General features: G+C 35.7%; 1 protein-coding gene across 3 annotated transcripts in view; it reads left to right on the top strand.

The window, feature by feature from the left end:
- CADPS2 (calcium dependent secretion activator 2) overlaps positions 1–21,983 on the top strand; it is a gene marked incomplete at its 5' end in the record, with an annotated part of 291,727 nt that overhangs the window by 254,937 nt on the left and 14,807 nt on the right. For all 3 annotated transcript variants that reach the window (XM_082279935.1, XM_082279934.1, XM_082279933.1), the window contains 4 exons: positions 1,209–1,283; positions 4,525–4,608; positions 4,723–4,755; positions 14,274–14,381. In XM_082279935.1, coding sequence (XP_082136061.1) covers positions 1,209–1,283; positions 4,525–4,608; positions 4,723–4,755; positions 14,274–14,381 — 300 coding nt within the window. The remainder of the gene's footprint in view (positions 1–1,208; positions 1,284–4,524; positions 4,609–4,722; positions 4,756–14,273; positions 14,382–21,983) is intronic.

Below are 21,983 nucleotides of genomic sequence, written 5' to 3'. Positions count from 1 at the left end.
AAGCAAAAATTAACGTTTGGTGTTGGTACCTGTAGCAGACACGTATATGTGAACAAACACGTCTCATGGTTTTATTTTCTCTTAATTTAAACCCAAGTTCAATACCTGTGCTCTTTAGAAAATCATTCCTAAAAATATTCAGCATATCAGATTTAATGTTTTGGTTTGTATGGCAACTCTGAAATGGATGAAAAATAGCCTTTAAAAACTTAGGACTCTGAAAACTATTCAGGTGGCAGCTGCTAAGTTAGGCTAATGTTTACACTGACCTCAGTACTTTTACTCCAAGCATTATACTGTTAGCTGTTCCAAGTAGTCTTGAACTAGGAAGATAGGGTTAGTCTTTACAAGTCACATTTTCTGTGAAGTGGCTATTGGGGACAGTCTTTGCTGTCACATAAATGTTTCTAAAGGAAGAATTACTGTTTAAATTGATGTGCCTCCTTGACAGAATGGGATCCCTAGTTCCTATTAATTTCAGAAGGGAACTCAGTAGGATTATCTAAAAAGTCTTCCAGATTTATTTTAAAAGCATTTACTTAAAGGTACCTTCTTTATGAAAAAACTAAAGAAAAAGTCTATGGAGAATGAAGTCTGTTTTATTATGCCTTCTATGGCCTATTAATTTGTTACCATCTATTCTGCTTTGTTGATGAAATTTTAATTTTGCCCTTGCTTGAGCATATTGTAAGATTTGTATAAACTGAAGCTCACTGTGCTAACCAAAAGGCTCTTTCAGGATGAACAATTGGAGCTCGTTTTATTTCTAGAGGACATTTAAAATAACTTATGAATGAGAGTTGTCAGACATGAAATGCTGTATTAATTAAATCTTATTCTAGTCTTTTTGCTTCTCCAGCTAAACCAACCCTTTAGAAAAAAATACATGGCCACCTTAATTATATAGGAGAAGACAAAAAGTATCCTTCACATTCCTTCGCCTGAATAAGTATAAGAACTCAATTCATCTAAATAATAACCCCATTAGCTGCTTAACTCAACAGTGTACATGGGAAAATTTTCAACACAGAGTGTAAGAAACTGTTGATTGGGTGGATCATTTTCAAGGGTTTGTTCTTCTGATGTTCAAAATGATAATTTTAAGTAAATCTGATCTGGCAGGGTTATCAGCTTTGCACAATTTATGACTTATGACAAAAGTGTGTGTTCATATACATGCTAATGCTTTTTTATCTCTTGAAATACAGCAACAATACCACTCAAAAATAGATGACTTGATTGAAGAAACTGTTAAAGAAATTATTTCACTTCTTGTTTCAAAGGTAAAATTATTTACATTTTAATTTCTAATACAGCAGAAAATGGTTGAACTTTGGAGATGTCTTCAAATATTACACAGTTTTTCTATACACAGGAAAATTGTGGAGGACAACATGATTTGTAAACACAACTTGTGCAAATAGTACTGAATTTACAAAATTAAATTTTATAACAATTGAGTGAACAATTTCTATGCAATCTACTACTGAGATAAGGTTGCACTCTTTTTCTTTTGTAGATATGAAATGCTAGCAGCTATTAGAACTGGTAGGACTAAATTTTGTCAATATTGTCTCACATAATACCATGTGGAGTTTTTTTTAAGTTTCTTACATGAGAACTTTCTTCCTATCACTTAGTATTTAAATTTTGTATTTAGAGGTGGACAATATCCAGAGTTTCAGTTTAACTTTTTAATGATATTTTGGTCCACAAACTGTTTAATTAAAAATGTTTTATAAGTTGTTGTTTCTTAAAATTGATTTTGTAGGCTTTTATATTTAAAAAGAAAATGTTTTGACATGATATAAGGACTTGGAGAATAAGTGAAGAAAACTTCGTCATCTTGTCTTTCTGTAGCACCTCTGCTCCAGTAAAAGTCTTAAGGTTTCCATCCCCAATGGTTTGAAGAACACAGCAAATAATGACAGAAAAGAAAGATGTTATAAGAAGTTTTGTTATCTATGCATGGCAAACTACCTAGAAATACCTGTTTTTCAAAGAAGGATAAATGAGCCATATATTTACAATTTGTGAGTTAGTGACAAAAAGTAAGACTCAGGTCATATTTTCATCATGCCTTCATTTTTGCTTGTCGCGGCTTGCTGGGGGGGATGGGGGGTGGGAATCTGCTTTTGGATTGGCACCCATCAGTTGAAGAGGAAGGCTTTGTAGGATCATTACAGAAGTTTAAACAAAATGAGTCCATTTATTAATAACTGTGTAGAAACCACACATTTTTGGTCTGAAGGGAAGTTTTGACATAAACATAGCTACAAGCAATTCAGCTCAACAGTTTCAGGTTTTACATGTTGCGTACCATGGCTCCAGTTTATGGTTTTAATGTTATTGGAAAGGAAGAGGAAGAAAGGGAAATTTAATCAGAACAAATCATACTATTAAAGGTTAAACTTTTTGATTTTTTTTTCTTAATATCTGAGATTATAAAAAAGGAAGAAAATAGTCATATTCCTTCTGGATTTATGTACAAGAAATTCTAGAGACAATTGCTGTCAATACAAAGGGATTTGCATTATTAGTTATCACAGTAACAACAGAGATTGAAATCTCAAAATAGGAAGCAAATATTCCATGTCATTGGCTGATCACTGGAAGCTTAACCAGTGTCTCTTCACTTGAGACGTGAAATACCAGTGACATCCTGATTCTGAGGTACGGAGGAAGGCTAATGTTTAACTCTTGGTTTTAGCCAAAAAAAAAGCCCTTCAGTGTGCATGATAGCCATATGCATTCATCTTTTGCATCTAATGTATTTTCATTATTTTTTAGCCTTTACCTCTGTATGTCTCCTTTGTGTCCAAGTAGAATAAGCATTTCAGTCATTGTTTTTAGCTGCGTACCAGTCTAAAGCATTTAAAAAGTCACAGGAATAGCACAAAACATTGAAACAAAGCACAGTGTGTGTCAGGGTAACCAATTCATAGAATGTGAGGTATGCGCAGAAATGCTCTTAGAGTTTCATGAGTCCATACACTGACATCTCAGAAAACAAGTTTCCAGCTACATAACTTAGCCTTTTGTTTAAACAGACATCCTTGACACTGAAGTGTTCTGCTCTCTGTTATTTTGTGTCCCACTTGTGTCAGATTCATATGTTGGCATATGTGGACACCATGTTGTTTATGAGATCAGCCTTTTCCATAGTAGACCTTTGCACAATAAAGTTGAACACCTTTCTGCAGAAAGAATCCTTGTCAATAAGATAAAATGACTTAAAGTATGAACAGCAGCTTCTTACAGGAATGCAACTGCAAAGCAGAGAGCTGGTATTTGGTCTAATAAAGGGGGTGCAGAAACAATTGCCACTCTCTTTTGTGACGTGGATTTATTTTTTGATTGGCGCCTATGTGCCGGTGTCTTAATTAATCACTGTAAATATGACAGGTTAGATTGATAAATGACAAATGTAGGTTTGCACTTGCTCCTGCTCCTTGAACTGTTAAAAGCAGGGCTTATTGCAAAGTGATGATCTCAGTTCCTCTGGAGGTGACACTGTTGTGACACTGTTACAGGGCCCATTAACAGCATGCCAGATGGAATTTTGTTCTGTCCTCACACTCATAAAATGATACTCTTAGTTGTGAGAATGACTGTGTTGGGAGCAAGGGATGACTTTTAAAACAATCTTTATATAAAGTGGAGCGCAATTTATATGTGTAAAATAAATGTGCATGAATACAATGGCTGACAGGTATTTTATGTTATATACTGTGAATTACTTGAGCAACATCACAGAGGGATGTGAGAAGGGAATTTGATTTAAGGCAAATTTGGGGGAGTTCAAACATTAAAGCTGTATGTAATGCTGTTAATAAGATTTTTTATTTTGGTCAGAAAGAAATTTTGGCAAAAACACCTATTCATTCCTCTTACTAAGGAGTCACACTACTCAGAGAATAGCAGGTGAAAGTACAGGGGAGAGAAACCACACCACAGCAGAGACTTCGGGCATACATTTTCTTGCCTCCTTCTTGGCCATGTTGCAGCTCAACAGCTCATGCTGCTGACAGAAAACCAGTGCTATTACACTTTCAGGTGAAATCAGAGCTGGTTTTCTATTTAATAGCGAAGATAAGAGAAACATGATATCAAGGTAACCACCTTTAGCAACTGTGCTCCATCATCTTTGAAGCTGTGGTCCTAGAAAGTAGCATATGATTTCTACCCAAAATACCTGCCGGGTACACACACTGCTGTATTCAACCACTTTCTAGAGGCAGCAATGTTGTGTTGGAAGCAGGCCCACCTCAGGAGAAACTTTGCATTGGGTTTCTATTTCTACAGTGGCTCAGCAGTTTCCATCTGCTTGATCAATAAGTGAAGCTGCAAAAAGAAGGTTGTCTTTGATTTCAGCACTTTGTGAGATGGAGAAAGTGATCAGATTTACAGTTCGTGTTGCCCTGCTGCTCAATACAAATATGAGAAAGAAAAATTCACATTCTCATTCCAAATATTTAGTTTTAACACTGTGCATTTAGATTTTTCTCTGTGCTTTTCCTCCAGGTTGTTTCAGTGTTAGAAGGTGTGCTGTCTAAATTGTCAAGATATGATGAAGGTACCTTCTTCTCATCATTAGTTTCATTCACTGTAAGTGTTTGGATTCTCAAGAGTTCTGTTCTTCTTTCTGTGCATAATTCTGAAATTATGTGCAATTTGTAGTAGTAAGTACTTACTGTGTGTTTTATGCTTAATTTTCTAAAGGTAAAAGCAGCTGCCAAATATGTTGATGTTCCGGTAAGTATAACCCTTTTAGATTTATTTATTTTAGTGTTCATAATAATTCAGAAATTAGGGGGGCTTTAGCTCACTTTTTTATTGTTGACATTTTGTTTTCCTTCAGAGATTCGTTATAGCTTTACATAGAATATTTAAACAGACACTACAACCTTGAGAGGACATTTCATTTCCCTTGTGCAAAACTCTCAAAGCAAACCATGGAAAGTGTATTCTCAATGCACTTTTTCAGTTGTGGAAGAGTGAGGATTGTAACTTAAATACTCTTTTGTGGGGGTCTTTCCATAGTTTGGATAAATTGTTCAAATGTGCAGTATTGGCAACAAGTAAAAGATTCATACTTGAATATCCATTATTTCTTGATTTCTTATTTCAGGACTCGACTTTGCTTATTTAACCCCTTGCTTGCTCAATTTCCATTTGATTTACCATTGGTTGTGCAGTGTTTGTGTGCTATAAGTAAAAAATAAAGGGGTAACTGCTGGAGTTCTTTTATACATAAAGTCAAAATTCAGCTGTTAAAATATTTTTATTTGAGTATGATAGTAGAATATCTTTTCTTTAAATAAGTGAAGAAGAAGTTGCATAATATTGTCATTTTCACTGTCAATATCCCTTGTTCTCTCATAAGTCTGCATTCTCATCCCTTTTTAACGCAGTTCTAAAAAAATCTTATTTTCCAAGCATAGCAAAAAAAGACCACAATTACTATGTACGTGACAATTACTATGTAAATGAAAAACATTAAATTAAAATACAGATGAATGCCACATATGCTAAACTGTGTGGTGGCCAGCAAAACCTTCAGCAGTTCTATCCTGAAAAAACACAAGCTTAAATGATTTTTTTTTTTTTCAATCTGTGCATGTTAAATTAAAGGAAAAACTTCTGTTTCTGGAATTTGTTATTTTGCTGTCTATATTTGTGTTATTCATAATTGTAATATTTCTGTTGTTTTCAAATTATGTTTTCAGACTTTTTTCTTATTTTGTTGCCTGGATTTTTTTTACCTTTATTAGTGCTCTTTTCTTTTATAAAAAAAAAAAAAAAAGTAGGCTCAATCTTTCATTCAAAGGAATGACCTCATATCAAATCCAGTTAATTTAATTTACCTCTTGTTAATCTATTGTGCTGTAGAGCAGCCACAAAAGGTCCTTGGTGAGGCACTTAAGACCCAAAGGCCTAAAGAAAAAATTAGTGGACAAACAAATTCATTGACTTCTTTCAGGTAATATAGAAAACTCTCCAAATTACATAGGGTATCTGAGAGGAGGAGACATCAAAGTCTTTTACTATTGGCCTGGATACATTGATGTTGAAGTTCACAATAAAAATGAGACTGAAACCTTTGCCACAAGTTCGGGGGAATATTGCAAATTGGGTCACACAGGGATGCACTTACTGTTCCAGAGAAAGAGGGAGGCAGAGCAGGGAGATGGTTGCTGGAGCCCCACTGCCCTTCCCACATTCCCTGAATGATGGTGCTTGGCTTGAAGAAAGGACCAAATTATAGACAGGCTGTCAGGATCCTTGCATTATTATCTTGTCTTCACTTTGCAGCTTTCTCACACACCTTTCTCACAGCCCAACATTTAAACTGGACTGTAGGGCCACAATGGTAAACTACAAATGTAACCTGTACTTGAGAGAGGCTGTGGATCTGACCAGACAAAGGTTTTCCAAGTTCTGTAGGGCTTTTTACCTGGATTGAAAGGTTTTCATTGGCGGGGATTTGATTTTGCTTCTTCACATTCTTTCTCTTGTTGTGAAGATGCAGTTGAGGCCAAGAAGTGTACAAACTAGAAATTCATTGACTTCTTTCAGGTAATATGGAAAATCTACTATCATACTCTAATAAAAATATTTTTCTGCCCCTACTGTCACAACTGACAGCAGCTGTCCAGTCTGAATATGGCCTGACATCACAGTCAGGTTAAAGTGAAAACTTCCAGCTGCAAGAGGAGGCTGAAAGTCCTCACATCACAAGGTCATCACCTTAGCTCACAGCTGAAGTGAGAAGTGGAGTGAGGGACAGCACACAGGGAGGAATGTACATTGAGCTCTTGGTAGTGTGATGGTAACCTAGCAAGCCTGCACTGAAGCTAATTAAATGCCTTGTGGGTTTTTTTTGACCTAATATGTTATAAAATCTCTTCTTGTCCTGCCTTTCCATATAGCTGCATATGTGAAAGTTACTTAAAAGTGACCACAGTCAGCTCTTTCTTTTGATGTAGTTACAAATATGTGCAGACTTGCAGTGTGTTAGACAATGGCATTCTGCCCCTGTGACCCACCTCCATCTGAATGAGATCACTTGGTGCATCTAGGGGAGAAGGAGGGGCAGGGAGTTTGGGGGTGTTTTTTTGATTGTGTGGATTTGACAGAGTTTTTGATCTTTGATTACCAGGATTTGGGAAACAGTGAAAAATATGCTGGATGCTAGTGAAATAAAAATAACTAAACAAAAAATATGTTAGAAGAAAATGAAGGTAGTACTGAGCAAAATGTTTCAGAGAGAGGATAAGAGGTAAAGGAGATAAAAAAATTAAATAAAAGATAAATAAAAATAGTAAATTATTCAAAAAGAAGGAAGACATTCCTGGATGATTCTTGGTCGTTTTGAGGAAAGGGTTAATTCTATTAATATTGAGAAAGGGTTTAAACAATAAATAGTTGGACATGAAGGTGCACACTCCCTAGACTGCATCCCTCCGTTTCTCAGGACCAGGGTGGGAAAGACAGACACAGACTTGTGGTCCGTTTAGCAGATAGATTAGTAAAAGTGCTACCTATCTTTGCTGTGTACCCTTCCGTTCATTAATCTTGCCAGAGAATTATGATTAATTACATCCAAAAGAAGAAAAAAAAAAAAAGGTGGTTTTGTGGATTTTTTGACTGTTCAAGAAAACATGCAACATAACCCTTAATTTTTCAGAATGCCCTTTAAGAAGTGGGATGTATGCAGTCCCAAGGAGCTCTCATTGTTTTCCGCAACTATGCAAGACTACCCAGACTAAGAAGAATAACAATGATGTCTTGTGATTTCCTAAAAATAATACTGAAAAAATCTAGTTGCTGTTATGCTCTTCTTACTGGTATTGTCACAGTACACAAGGCTCTGCAGTGGAGAAAAATGTGGCTGATGTGCACGTAAAAGAAACCAAATGTTTGAGGAAAATAACATAAATGTTACAAGTAGTGCATGGAGGATGACATTGGTTCTCTTCTTAAAGCTGTTTTGATAACTGGGAATGCAGAAGCTGATTTGAATACACAGCTCATCCAAATCCACTATAACCCTTCAGTAGTTTCTCTTAAAGTCCTTGCAATCTATAGGAGATGTAGAAGTACAGCCTAATATTTTTCCTTTTTTTTTAATATTCTGTTCACTAAGCAAGTTAATTAATGAGAATAGGGAAAGAATGCAGTAAAATTGAGGTTAAGAAAATGTATGTTGTTAATCTCAAATGATTATTATTCCTTAATCATGTAGATAATTTCATTGTGTTCAATTTCTCATCATGTAAGTCAGTTTTGCATACAAATAATTCTGTCTTTAGCTGGTCATTTCTACACACATTTGCTGCATTGACAAATACAACCAGAGCAATTACTCATACAAATTGAGCATCCAGTTACATGCTTATGTATATACTGCTTTTTGTTCAGAAAGGTATGTTTAAATCCCTTTGTAGGAGCCAGTAATCTATGCCAGTTACTTAAAGGGCACAGAAGGAACCTAATCCTCCCTCTCTTCATATGGGCCACCTGTCATACCAAGTGCAGAGAGGCCATTTGAAGGAGCCAGGGCTGACAGCAGTGCACAGCTCGCACAATGCCAGCCCTCTTGCTCCACTCTTGCCTTTATGTGGGGATCAAAGGTATGAAAAGGGGCCTCACACATGTGCCAGCATTTGACTTATGGGGTCTTGTAGAGGCCAAAGAAGGAACTCTGCCTCCTACCAGGCAGATGCACATGGGGACCTTCCAGATACCTTCATTTTCAAATATCACACTTGTACTGCATGGCCTCATTTAGCTGGTTTTAAGAAGCGAAAGTCTTTTTGAGGGAAATAAGTGTTTATTTGGGTGTGGCCATACTGTGCTAGTCATTTTTAAGCTGTATTTTCTTGGAGAACTCTATTTAGAAATAAAGACCACAGATGAGTCATTATCCTTATGCTTAGGGCTTCTCTTGGCTTCCTCCTCCTCAGTATACCCAGACCTGGGAACTGGCCCTTCTGTTTTCTGATCTGTGAAAACAAGCTATTGTAGAATTGGAGGGAAATCCTTGCAGCATCTGTTGTAAGTCAGCAGTATTTTTGATACCTCTTAAACAGAAATCAGAAGGATGACTATTAATAAGTAGGAAAGCTAAAATAACATAGTAAAATACAACTTTTGGTGGCAGGGGGGGAAACATATTCTAATACCCAAATGTGTCATAGGGGCTGTGGTATCTTTTGAAGACCTTTTGCACTAAAAATCAAAATCCTGGTGCAGACATTTGCATGCCTGTGTTGCCCCATGAATGTAATGAAACTATATGTGTATGAAAAGATGTTTGTGTAAATGCTTGCAGAATGACGGTTTAAATTTTCCATGACACTTCTCAAAATACAGACATTTCCTCTTTGCCAAAGTTCCTTTTTCTTTTCAAGATGTTTTTGAGAGAGAGGAAAATGCGTTGCATTTTTTCATTTAAACAAAACAATTTCTTTCGTAACCATGTGAAATTAAAATGTTACCTTTATAATAGACTGATTATGCAAATTGTGCACCTTCCTGCCTAGCTTATGTATTTAATTTTGTAAGAAATGAAGGGGATGATGATCTAGCTATGCATACTGGTAGTTTTTATTCCAAAAATATTTTAATGATATTTTAATTCTGTTATTCCAAAGCCCAAGTGATGAGCCTTGCAGTATTTAGAGGACCTTCAGACAATAAAATTTTCCAACATGCTCTTTCATTTAGTGGTGGACACTGAATAAGGAGCTCCAGTGTTCCTCACAATAGCCCCCTCCAGCTCATCACTCCTTTTCATTTCATTGTTACATCCACGCCGTAGTTAAAATTACTCCCTCCAGGATGCAGGGGAGGGGAAAGAGGTGGAGAGAAGAGCAAACACAAAACTGGATGAAGTTTTTTCTTGTATAGTTAGTCTCTAGTATCTGTTCTCCTCTTTGAAACATTAATGCTTTGGCAGGATAGCAATCAGTAAAACTAGTTTCTTGGGTTTTGGTAACACAAGTTCATTTAATACTTTCTGATGCTAAGAAATGTTCTGTGACAAATGTCAAAGTGAGAATAAACATAACTCAAGCATTACAAATGTACATGATTTTCACTGAGAATTATGCCAGACTGTTGCATTGCAAAATGTTGTTCAGAAACATAGGTGTAGCTCTCCTGTAGGAAAATGGCTAATATTAGTGGCAGCATTAAACCCATTACAATCTTTCAGCAGCAAAATATTGGAATGCCTGGAAACTAAGGAAATGCAGCATTACTTCTTGCTAGGTGCTTCAGGCAAATATTGTGAGTGGGAGGCATGCTTGTCAATCATAGAACAGCTTGTACTACATCGTGGAAGGTGAAATAATGTATTTTAACATTTGCCTCCTTGTTACATAGACACTATGATACTGGTTTCCTGTTCAAATGGGGAAAATTAAGCTATTTCTTCTTTATCTGAATTTATTGCTAAGAAAAAGTGCCTGGCAGTCAGGACCCACCTACCAGTGAATAGTAAGAGACAACCTGCACCTGTGGGATTAGGTGCAGCAGCAGGAAGTAAAAGCACTTCAGTATATAATTAACAAGGATTTTTAAATTTTTTTTTTCCCAAACAGCATGTTCATCTTGCCAGGTTAACTAGTGATTAACCCTAAAAAAGAATGTGCTGAAGCCTACACCCTTGTTTAAACTCATTCACTCGCCAGTGTATTCAGTTACTTGTGTAACCAGTGACAAAGTAACCCTATTTACAACTCCTAATTTCCTGGTATTTTATTTGATGTCTTTGTGTTTCCAGTTTCTCTATTCATCTCTTTGTCTGCTTCTCTTTCATTTTCAGATAGGCAAAACATCTTGTCTGCTGTTCTGAATAAATTAACTTATAATAACTTTCTATCTATTATATAAAAGCCCACCTTTTTTCTTGGGGAAACTTTCAGGCAATCTTTTTTATACTTATCTGGATAATATACCAGGTTAAAATTTTCTCCCAGAGATGTGCAAATAACTCTTATTAACTTCAGCAGATGTTCTGCCTGAGATTCAGAGATTTTTTTCATATTGAGTATAGATGTGGAGACTGGAATGCTTTAGTCTTTGCAATTAAATGCCCCCTGTGACAGTTACTTAAACTTTATCTCAGTTTCTATTTGTTTGTCTTCTAAGGTACATTAAATTTCTTAGTTGTTGTTTGTTTGTTTAATTCTGTGTTAACTTGGGTTTTTTCTGATGCTTAATAATTTAAAACAGATCAATAGAGGATCATGTAATCAGAGGTTTCTAAATAATATATAAACCCTATAAAAAAAAAGTTAATACATTAAATGTACAGCAATAAAGCTATTTTGATGCTTATAATAGCTTTTTTCTTCTTCTTCCACATGTTTGGAGAAAACAAATAAATTCAATGCATGTAATATGAAGAGATAATGAAGTATTTGATATACTGTTGGTTCATTCAATGTTTAATGTGTACTTTGCCCACCACGAGCAAAGATGGTTAACCTTCAGTGATTTTGGTGAGGTTTAAAACAGAGTTATGGCTCGGGGTATTGATAATCTGCCTTACCCAGACTTACTTCTACTGTAGTCAGACACTGTTTAAACGGAAAATTAATTTTTTTTTCTACAGCAATTTCAAAGATAATTATCCTGCACACATTAAGAAGGATGAAGTGTTTTAAAGAACTGTAATTCTAATTGGTAAATGTCACCAGCTGTTGCAGTTACTCTTACTTGTGTATATTCTTTTAATGATTACACTCCTGTGCCACAAGCTACATGAAAATATATTCACTAGGTGTGAAATTCCCATATGTCACAGCTTCAAGACTAGGTAAACATCTCAAAGATAAGGGAGAGTTAATGCTGGTGGGAAATGTTACTTTTCTTGCTTTGGCTATCTGCAAGATGAACATTTTTATTGAACTTAGTAAAAGAAAAAGTTCTATTAATTGGAGAACCACTAGATCTGAGAATTCAGTGGAAGATTCATTAATACATTTCATTATATATCTTCAAGAAGTATAATCAGCCTTTCATTTGCTAGATTATCTCCTTCACTCATCTCTGAAGATTTCAAACTATTTTTCCATTATTCATCCAACTTAACTCTAGTCCAATTCCTGTAAATTCTGTATCAGGTTTTAGAAAGTACATATGGTTTCACTGCCGATTGTATTCTCTTGTGCCATCACAAATGAGTATACTAAGGTAAAATATGGAGTTTTCTGTTTTAAATCTGCTTCACTTTGTGATTTGTCTTAATATAAAAGTATTTCCGTCACATTTTAGCGAAGGTACTTTTTTATGAAGGAAATCTATTGATTTCTGTCAATCAGGTTTTCCAACAGAAAAATGTTTTGTCTATTGAAATCTTACATTTTTATTCTATGCTTAGGATTGAGGTGTGCGATGCAGATGTAAATATCAATGGTCCTGCTTTCCTCTTAAGAGTTTCATCTAAGCATATATAGATGGGATAAGTTTTTGCAATGAGATTTCATTGCCTCTGGAATGACCAATCCAAGTGTGCAGGAGATACTTCAGTTTTTCACTGTGAGTTTTGGAGATGCTACAAGTGTTAAAGCTGGCCATCATTCTATATTTAATGGTTACTTTTTAAAAATGAAACTGCCATATATGCACACCTATAAATTAAAATCTTTTTATTTTGGAGCATATTCCTCTAAATGTCTGTGGTAGATTCAGGATAAAAAGACTTGAACCTCATAATCCAGGAGGTTTCACTCGCTGAAGCTTTGAGGAGAGAATGCTGTCATCCAATTACTGTAATAGGATGACAGCAGTTTCAGGACAAGGTATAGTATGGACATGTTGCACATCTCCTTCCTTCTTGTGCTCAGACTTGTTCATATACATTACAAAATATTACATACAAGGTAATAAGAAATAAGGAAAATTTGAAGTTGAATATTCACTTGCAGACTAGAAAGGAAGCCTTAATATAAAATTATATTTAATATTTTAACCGTATGAGCATGTTCATGCGTACAGGCTTTTAAAATAGGCTAAATATTTTACAGTGTTGTTTGTATGCTGTTTTCAGACAACAGTTTCTGAGAAATAGACATGTCTTATGCTTGGGAATTCAGGGCATGGGTATAAATGCATTTGTCCTCCTTCCCTAGAACTATTAATTATTCTGTATGGAGTCTTAGCAAAATCTGGATCCTTTATAAGTGTTAAGGCCTATGTTAGGGCTTGCTATAAAGTATTATAAAACTTAGCATTCTTTTGCATGCCAGGAACATTATAAGCTGTTATTTGGAAGTAATACTTCTACAAGCTTGCTCACACAGAAGGCATTTGCAGAAGACTTTCCAAAGTGCCTATGTGCATTCTTGGTTCCTGTTAGAAAAAAGTGAACTCCTTACCAGCTCTGTGTACACTGCCAGTAAAGGGCATGTTGCAGGCTGTTAGGAGTGTTAGTGTGGAACAACTTCTCATGTCTACGGAGATCCAGAAGTCACAGCTGGACAGCGGAGAGCAGTTTCAGCCACCACTGTGCCTGTCCAGATGTACTATCACATACACACAACATGTCCTAGCCTGGCTCATGTTTGCGGGTGTGGTATAAAAATTCTGCCTACTCTGCTATTCATACAGAACATAAATCGGTACAAGAAGGGAAAAATGTTGGTCCTTTCTCCTGCCCTAGCCATCCTCTGGGCTGACTGCACCACTGCAACAGTTTACAAAATATAATGAGGACTACTCTCAAAACAGCCTTTTTATGCTGTTGCTCTCAGGGATGTTTGGATTGCAGTTAGTTGAAGCTGAGCTCAAACACAAAATTCAGCTGTAGATTGGAAGTAATAATTACAAGAAATCTTAGTCAATGAAAAAGGAACTGAATGCTATTTTAAAGCATTTTCTGAATGTGATAGCAGGATTTGGATCTCCACGCTCAGGCTGGAGTGGCTGTCTATGAAAGCCTCACCAACAAAAAAAGGGGAAGATGTCCACGTTTACCATTGATGTTGCCAGAGCCAAGACTTCCTTCAATTGCATATGGCAATGTGGATTTATGACTCAAAGCATCCATAAATTAAAATGCATAGAACTATATTGATAGTGAAACCTCCTGAACATATTAAGTAACCAGAATTCCCAGCAGGTTTTGTTAATACAGTTTATAAATTTGTGAACATGGTAGCATTTGTTTTCATTATGTTTAGCTTCTTCTGAGTCTCAGTTGTTGAAGGGTCTGTCTTTCCCTTCCTGTTACTTTCTCCCCTCACTTTTTGTCTTCACAGAAACCAGGAATGGATCTAGCAGACACCTACATTATGTTTGTTCGGCAAAACCAGGATATCCTTCGAGAAAAGGTCAATGAGGAAATGTACATAGAGAAGTTATTTGATGTAAGTAACTACACTTGCAAAGTTTTCTGGTATCACTACTACATCAGAAGGGATAAGCTGGACTTTGATGTTCAACAAGCTGTTTAGACATTCTCTGTTGATATTTTTTTCTTTTGGTCATTATTTACAAGCTTCAGCTGTCAAGGGTGGCCTTTCTTTAAATTCTGCATGAAACTTTCAAGTGCTAGAAGGCAGAAATAAAATTGGTAGAAGACTATTATTTGAAATAGTAATTTTTGCAATGTGAGTAGTTGAATTATATTCCATCTTTTGATTTTGAATTCATTAATGGAGAGAATTGGATTGGTGTGGTTTGTGAATTCCATTGTAGAACTACTTCCACTAAATTAAGAACTTTTGCATATCACTGCCTGCTTGTGTGCAGAAAGAGTATAAGATGCCAGGTACATCTGTGGAATGACTTTTACAATTTTGTTCTATGGATTTCTAGTTTAAGACTTCTATTTCTTAAAGTTGACTTTATAACCATTTATTAAATTTTCAAACTCATTTTCAAAATTCTAATCTGACTTCTGCAAGTTCAGAGTAATCTTCATCCTCACGGTGCATGCAATAATTTCCCTCAGTTTTGATAATAACTTCTGCAGCCTTCTTCCATTCATTCCTTTGCCCTGATTCCTCATCTTTTTGTTAGAAATGATCACATTTCAGTTCACTCAAGTTCTGACCACTAATTTATGTCGTTTCCTTAATTGCCTGAAGGAGAAGCTGTAGGCAGCTGAAATAGTACCTTCTGTATAAATTTAAAACCCTACACATGTAAAATATATGTAAAATAAAAGTTACTTAATGATAAGTTTGGATCAGTTTACGTGACAATTATCTCAGTCACAATTATATAGGAATTTGAACATGGAAAGAAGTCATCTCTAGCACTGTGAAATGGAATTTATTACAAAACTAATTCTGGAACAGATTATAGACTTTGAAATGTATTTATTTGTGTCATCTCCTAAGTATTTTAGAAAGCTTTGCTTGCAGTTTCATTTAATTATGCAAGTTACAGCAAATGTTTTCATAACAGCAATTCACAGCCTTTACTGTGACACTACAGTTGTGGCAGTCACAGAATGTCCCATAACATAGACTCTCAGCCATGGTATGTCATGTCAGTGTTTGTTGTTTGTTAGACTGGGTGGTCAAAATAAGACTTAACTCTCAGATTTTGTATTTCCAGACACTCCCAGGCATCTTTACAAAAAAAAAAAAAAGTATCATCTGTTTTAATAAGCTAAGTGCTAATATGTGTGAAAAGAATGATTTTATAAAAGCTTTGATGCCCTGCAGGGGTAGAAAAATTATCATCCATCCAGCTGGCACCTTCACAAAGTACTAAAACCGTATTAGCAACTTCTGCTTCAGTTTGCTTTTGCAGTGAATCTGCAAGCATATGTTTCATTTTCAAGTTTCTATTTTTTTGTTTTTCTTTGGGGTTATTTTTGCTTATGTTGTCATTTTCTGCATGTTAATAAAATTATCTGCCTAAGGCCAAGTCTAACTCTCACTGGAGAAACCCCATTGACTTTTTTGATGTAGTGGGATGGGTCTGAGTCTCAGACTGTGTCCTCAGGGGGCACTGGCCAGTGCCTGGGCACAGGCCTGAGAACTGTCAAGGGATCCTGCACACCACTGAGTCACCAGCACAGTTCCTGGCATGATTTTGGCTTACCACTAACACAAGGACAGGGCTTCAGCAGGGCTGGGTTAACATGGGTTAAGGACCTCTTCCGAATTTGATTTCAGCAATTAATCTTTTCAGCACAAGAAGGCATCTCCTGTATGGATGCAAGTTCTGATACAGCACTTTCCTTTGAGTTTGCAAACCCATTTCTGTCCTCTTTTACTCAGTAGTATACATTGTATGCTGCCGTGACCAGTGCTTGTATCTGTAAGAAAAGAAAAAAGAGGTACATGATTTGTATTTTGTGTATCAAATATCTATTTGTGTCTTTATTTTTCTTTCTGCATGGTGGTATCACATTTCTATGTAACATCACAGTGGGAGGTATAACTGACTGGACAGATGCAGATAAAAGCATTAACAAGTAAGGAAGCTCATAGGATGCAGAATTTTAAAACAAAGTCATCTCCCTCTGTTAATTCACCTTTCCTGACATTAATTCAGATTTAGAACATTATGACTGAGCAATATTTTGCACATGATTTTTGAAAGGGTTTTCTAAAATCATTGCTTTAAGAAAACCTATGTACTCTTTTTATAAATTCAAATCTATCAAGTTATATTTCAATAGAAAGAATAAAATATATTCACATTTTTATACAAATATACTTGAAGCCATTGGACTGGCTAGAGTTGTAGATCACAGTTGATTTCCTCTTAAAACACACTCAATTAGTATCAGCTAAGTAATCATCAGCTAAGTGAAAGATGAAAAGTACACTTTCCTGTGCTTCAGCCAGGGAAAAACCTCATCCAGAATAACAAAAAACCTGACTGTTCTGTGTGCTAGAGGTCTTAATTACAAACATAGACAGGATCAGGCCTCAGACACTATTTTAATCCCCCAAAAATGTATAATTGTGAACTATTTTTGCACAGATTTTACTGACTTGATCCAGGGCTGCTAGATGCTAGCAGCTGTTAACAGTGACCAAGCAAACAGCATGTATATCACACGAAGTTTTGTACATAACAAAGATCATTTAAATTCAAGAACAGCATTGATACAAGTACAAATTCCTGCCAGTGAGTCACAATATGTTAAGGCTAGGAGTTGTACAATTTTTGTTCTATCTGAGAAGTCTCAAACTGGAGAGAAGACAAAAAAATAAGTGGTGTTTTATGTGGTGCTTGGTAAGCCTGGAAAAGCAGTGCCGTGCTATACAAAATACAAAAATAAGGAGAATGGAATTTAAGCTTGTGATATGAACCCTTAAATATGAGAGAGGTTCAAATCTCCAGTGACTTTGAAAAAAGACTGGGCTGGTAGTTTCTTCTGCGACACTTTTAAACCATTAAAGTCTTGTGCTTCAGTCCATTTTATGATCATGCAGCAGAACCAAGGTGAAATTTTTTTTCCTTCATTTCCTCTGGAAAACTCAGCTTCTTGATACGTTTCGTTACTACCTCCTCCAGAAGGGCTATAGACAGCAGGCACAGCAATATGTCCGGGTGCTCCTGGTAGCATTGATCTCTCCCAGGTCAGTGAAGTGCCACCTTCTTGTTCTCAAAAGTGGTCACGAGGTCTGAAGTCACAAAGATTTTTCACTTGGTCAGTTTATCAGAGACATGGGAATTTTTGCCTTCCTTTGCAGTATGGGACATGGTCTTCTTCCTAAAATCAGCTGGGAATTTTGCTTGTCAAATTCCTTCTGTCACAGGGACTCAGGACATTTATCTCCTACTCTCATGCAATTACAGCTTATGGTTGAGGGGGGGCGATGGAGAGAAGTGTTTGTTTTTGACATCTCATTTCTTAAAGAGCACTTGAAATTTTTGTAGTCTGTTGCACATGATTAAGCTCTGTAGTAGCTCTGGGTTAATGTTTTAGAAACAGTATATTACTTGAATTTTATTTTTTTGTAAATAATTTAAAAAATACTTGTTTTCAGAAAAGACAGTAAATCAAGTTGGTTAATGAAAAAATTAAATATTTAGAATATAATTACACAAACCTAGACTAAATAGAAAATATTACTAAGTATTATTAATTCCTCTTATTTATAATCTGTTTCATGGATGATGCAAGAGCATCTGTGTAGTCTATCAAAAAACAGTGCTGTATATTGATCGAAAAGTTACTATATTTTAAAAATATCCAACTATGGAATTCCCATTGAATCTGGTTCTACCTTCTCAAAATCAATAGGTGTTTTACCATTAACTTTGATAAATGCAGTGCTGTGTCCATAAACATGCCAGGTTATTCCCATTGACTAGACTTAGATTCATGTTTCTACTAGAATTTTTAAGATGGGACTAGTAAATCTTGAACTCCTGAGAATTTTAATATACATTAGATTTGTAAATTAAAAACTATTTCCTTTAAACAAAATTGGATTTTGTTGACAAACCTCTTTGAAAAGCATTTTTTTAATTTCACACAGAGCTCTGTTAAAACATTGATGCAATACTTACTTTCTGTAGTAATGTGTAGTTCCTAAGTGCCACCTGGGTAGATTCTCACTTTCTTGTACCTGTGAATTGCACATGAAGTATGGATATTCCTGTTTGAGCACAGAAAAAATCATTCCGGACATTTTTGCTTCAGATTCCTTCTTGGTGTATTTGCCCTTGAGAGCACTATGTAACAGGTTATATTGGTGTCTGTTGTGGACAAATAAAAATTCTAGTTTTATTAAGACTATATATACAATGAAATCTTTATGCAATAAGTGATTGCTGCTCTGAGAAATAAAGATTGGGTTCAGAGACCAGCTTTAATGCATCAGCGTTCAGCCATTGATACAACTGGAAGGGTTTCCAGTTTTTTTGGGATTTAATTTCTGGGAAAGCTCTTCCCAAGTGTACCATAAACACATAAAATAGTCAGAGTGCACATCTTGAAAAGGTCAGGACTGGCAAAGAGGTGCCCTTAGTTATCTTGTACAAGATGGCACCTGTGAGGAGATATTGGCTTTGGCCCTGGTTGCCCATCTCCTCTTGTGGTTTGATGCAGTATTCCTGTTGACTTTGGAGGGACTGCCCATGTGGGAGGACTTCCTGGAGGCTGTGGCCTCATGCATGGTAACAATTCAACAAACTGTGTAAGAGATGTAAATGGCAGGGAACTAATACAACTGTCTTTGGAGTGCAGAAAGACTGAATGTCTTTATGAGCAGTTTAAAAGCTTAAGCACTCCAGATTTACATAGCTGGCTTTGGCTTTTGTATTTCAAAGGTTCAAATGTAATGTGATATTCTTTTTCTGTTGAAAAACTGCTTGTATTTTGTCTGGAATGTTTATTAAAGGCTAGTGGTGTTCCCATATTCCAACCATTATTTTCATTTTCCATTAGTAGCAGGGATGGACAATTCAAATTCAATGATGTACTTGAGATAATTTGAGGTCTTAATTATTCTTCAAAGATTATTGTGTCATGTACTCTGCTCTATGGCTAAAGGGAGATATGAAGTACTAATTAGACTAATTTCTGTTTGCCATCATATCTACAAGCATATATTTAGTAAATGCTTTATTCAGTTGCCTAATTTCTATAGGTTTTCTGACCTCTTACAAAAAAAAAAGTGTTTAAAAATGTGCAAATCATGGTGTTACACAGCCAAGAGGAACACTTAATTTAAACTGAGTTTTCAGTAGCACCGACTCCTTGTGCTGTTTATGTCTACTTCAAAAGCACCATTTTTGTAGTATTTAGTATTCAACAATGTTTTTCTAGAAAACTTCAATTGTGATTTTTTTCCTTATTCTCAAATTACTTCCTGTCACGCTAATTTTAATAAGTAATCTTCACTTTTGTTGTTATGTAATTATTTGCAAGTGTGTGATTTGACAAAAGGTCTACTTGGTTAAAGGCCACATTTGAATCAAAAGCTGTGTTTGTATTAACCTCTCAGAAACGTGAGAGGACCGTGCCTAATTACTTAAAAAAATACTAAAAAAAACGGATTGTAGCTTGTTGATCTTCTTATTTCTTTGATAACTCAGAGTAATCTTCAAGAAATATGTGGGCTTCTTTCTCAGATTCTTGAAATTTGATCACAGTGCAAAATTGTCCTTTGGCGCAAACCCAGAAATACACATCTTTGCATGATGCACCTGGACATATGTGGCAGGTCTGGTAGAATCAGCTAATTAACAACACAGGCTTAAACAGGCACCTCATCTGGCAGTGTAGTTAGTTGCCTGATGGTGCTCAGCAGGATTTGGTAGTGCTTTTTATTTTTCTATCCTAATGGTCTGCTGCCCACCTAATTTTGCCTTATTGTCAGCCACTACTTACCGCAGCTTGAGGCCCTCCCAGGAGGCTAAATTATTATCAAAGGATTAGGGAGATGTAGCCTTGCAGCTCTGACATTTCTGATTACTTGTCTATGCCAGAACAGTAATTAGCTGTGACTAATTAAGAAAAATGTTCCTGCCATAGAAAACCATTTAAAAGAACTGAGAAGTAGAAAAGCAATTGAAAAGCTGAGCAGTGCTCAGATTTGCCGATGCTCTTTAGATTTTCACCAAAGTCTTAACTCATCTTTAATTACGTCTCTTATTTTATAGGGAAAATAGAAAGCCCATGATATGAGAACCACTCTGCAGTCGTCTCATGATCTAACAGAATTTTTTGTAATTTTGAAACCATTGTTTCTTTTTTGGTAAAAGAATTTTAAAGAAGACTGTAGACAATGTCACTGAAAAAGTGAATTATATTGACATGCTCAAATATAGGAAACTCTTCTGCAAGATGGAAGCAACATCTTGCAAATTTATTGTTCAAAGTCTTTTTGAAGTTCACTAAATTGTTCCTGATGTTTTCAAATAGACTTGCCTCATTTTTCAAGGTAACAATCTCTATTAAAAAAAAATAGTTCATTTGAAATCTGAAAAATGTAACCTCTATCAGATTTCATGTCGTGTAGAAGTTTTCTTTGATATTTTTTTTTTCTGGATTATGCTGAGAGAAAGAGTGCCCACTCTTGGAGGGTGCTGATTATGCTGCTATAACTGCAGCAAAGCTCACTACTGTTGAAATCAATAGGACCACAACACACTTAAAGTAAAGCATGTGCTTAAGAGTTCATTGCTTCAGGATCAGAATATCCAGCACTTTGTAGGGTATTTTATACTGTAGCTGATAGTGTTTTCTCTAGAGAAACACAATGGCATACCACAATGACTGTATTTTATATGGTTTTGATATGATACGCTTTCACATCTTCATTTTTTATGCCGTTTTTAGTTCCTGAATTTCCATTTTGTTGTTGTTGTGTTTGGTGCACACAACCCAAAAAGATATAAAAATTACTTTCTCAAGACGTTAAATATCTCATAGTCCAGTGTGCATTTAGTATTCATGGAATGGATGTCTGACACCTTTTTCACACCAGTCGTATTACTTAAATTTTTCCAGCAGGTGAGTAAGAAACTATGAAATAGATATTCTGATACCTTGCTCAATGTGCATGGGTATAAAAGGGAAATAGAAGATTATTTTTAGGGCACTAAAACCCATAGCCTGATACTCAGAATTCCTTACACTGTCCTGCTCCCTAGTTTCCCTGGCTTGTGTGAGAAGCTCACTTTTTTGGAAAGAAAAAAAGAACAATGTATAAATTGCTCTTAAAAAGAAATTTTAAATGAGTGTTAGGAGTCACAAGAGGAAAAACGGGGAGGAAAAAAAGCCCAAACTTAATATTTTAAAGCCAATCTGATTTTTTTTTCCCTGAGGGAATTTTTTCAATCAAATAGAACTACAAGGGGATTTTGCATGTTTGTTTGGGGAGGGGCTATAATATTGGGAGCTTCCAGTACAATTCCCTCATATGCATTTCTGGTATATACTATTCATTCATTTATTAGCTTAGTTAAATGCATCTATCCATCACTCACAATATCCATTCACTAAAAACAATAACAATTCTATCTAATGAAAGAGAACTCCTTCC

This window comes from Coloeus monedula (assembly GCF_965178545.1).
Source record: "Coloeus monedula genome assembly, chromosome: 4".
Classification (NCBI taxonomy): Eukaryota; Metazoa; Chordata; class Aves; order Passeriformes; family Corvidae; genus Coloeus; species Coloeus monedula.
The sequence above is the reverse complement of the archived record's forward strand: the minus strand, read 5'-3'. Positions and strand labels throughout refer to the sequence as shown.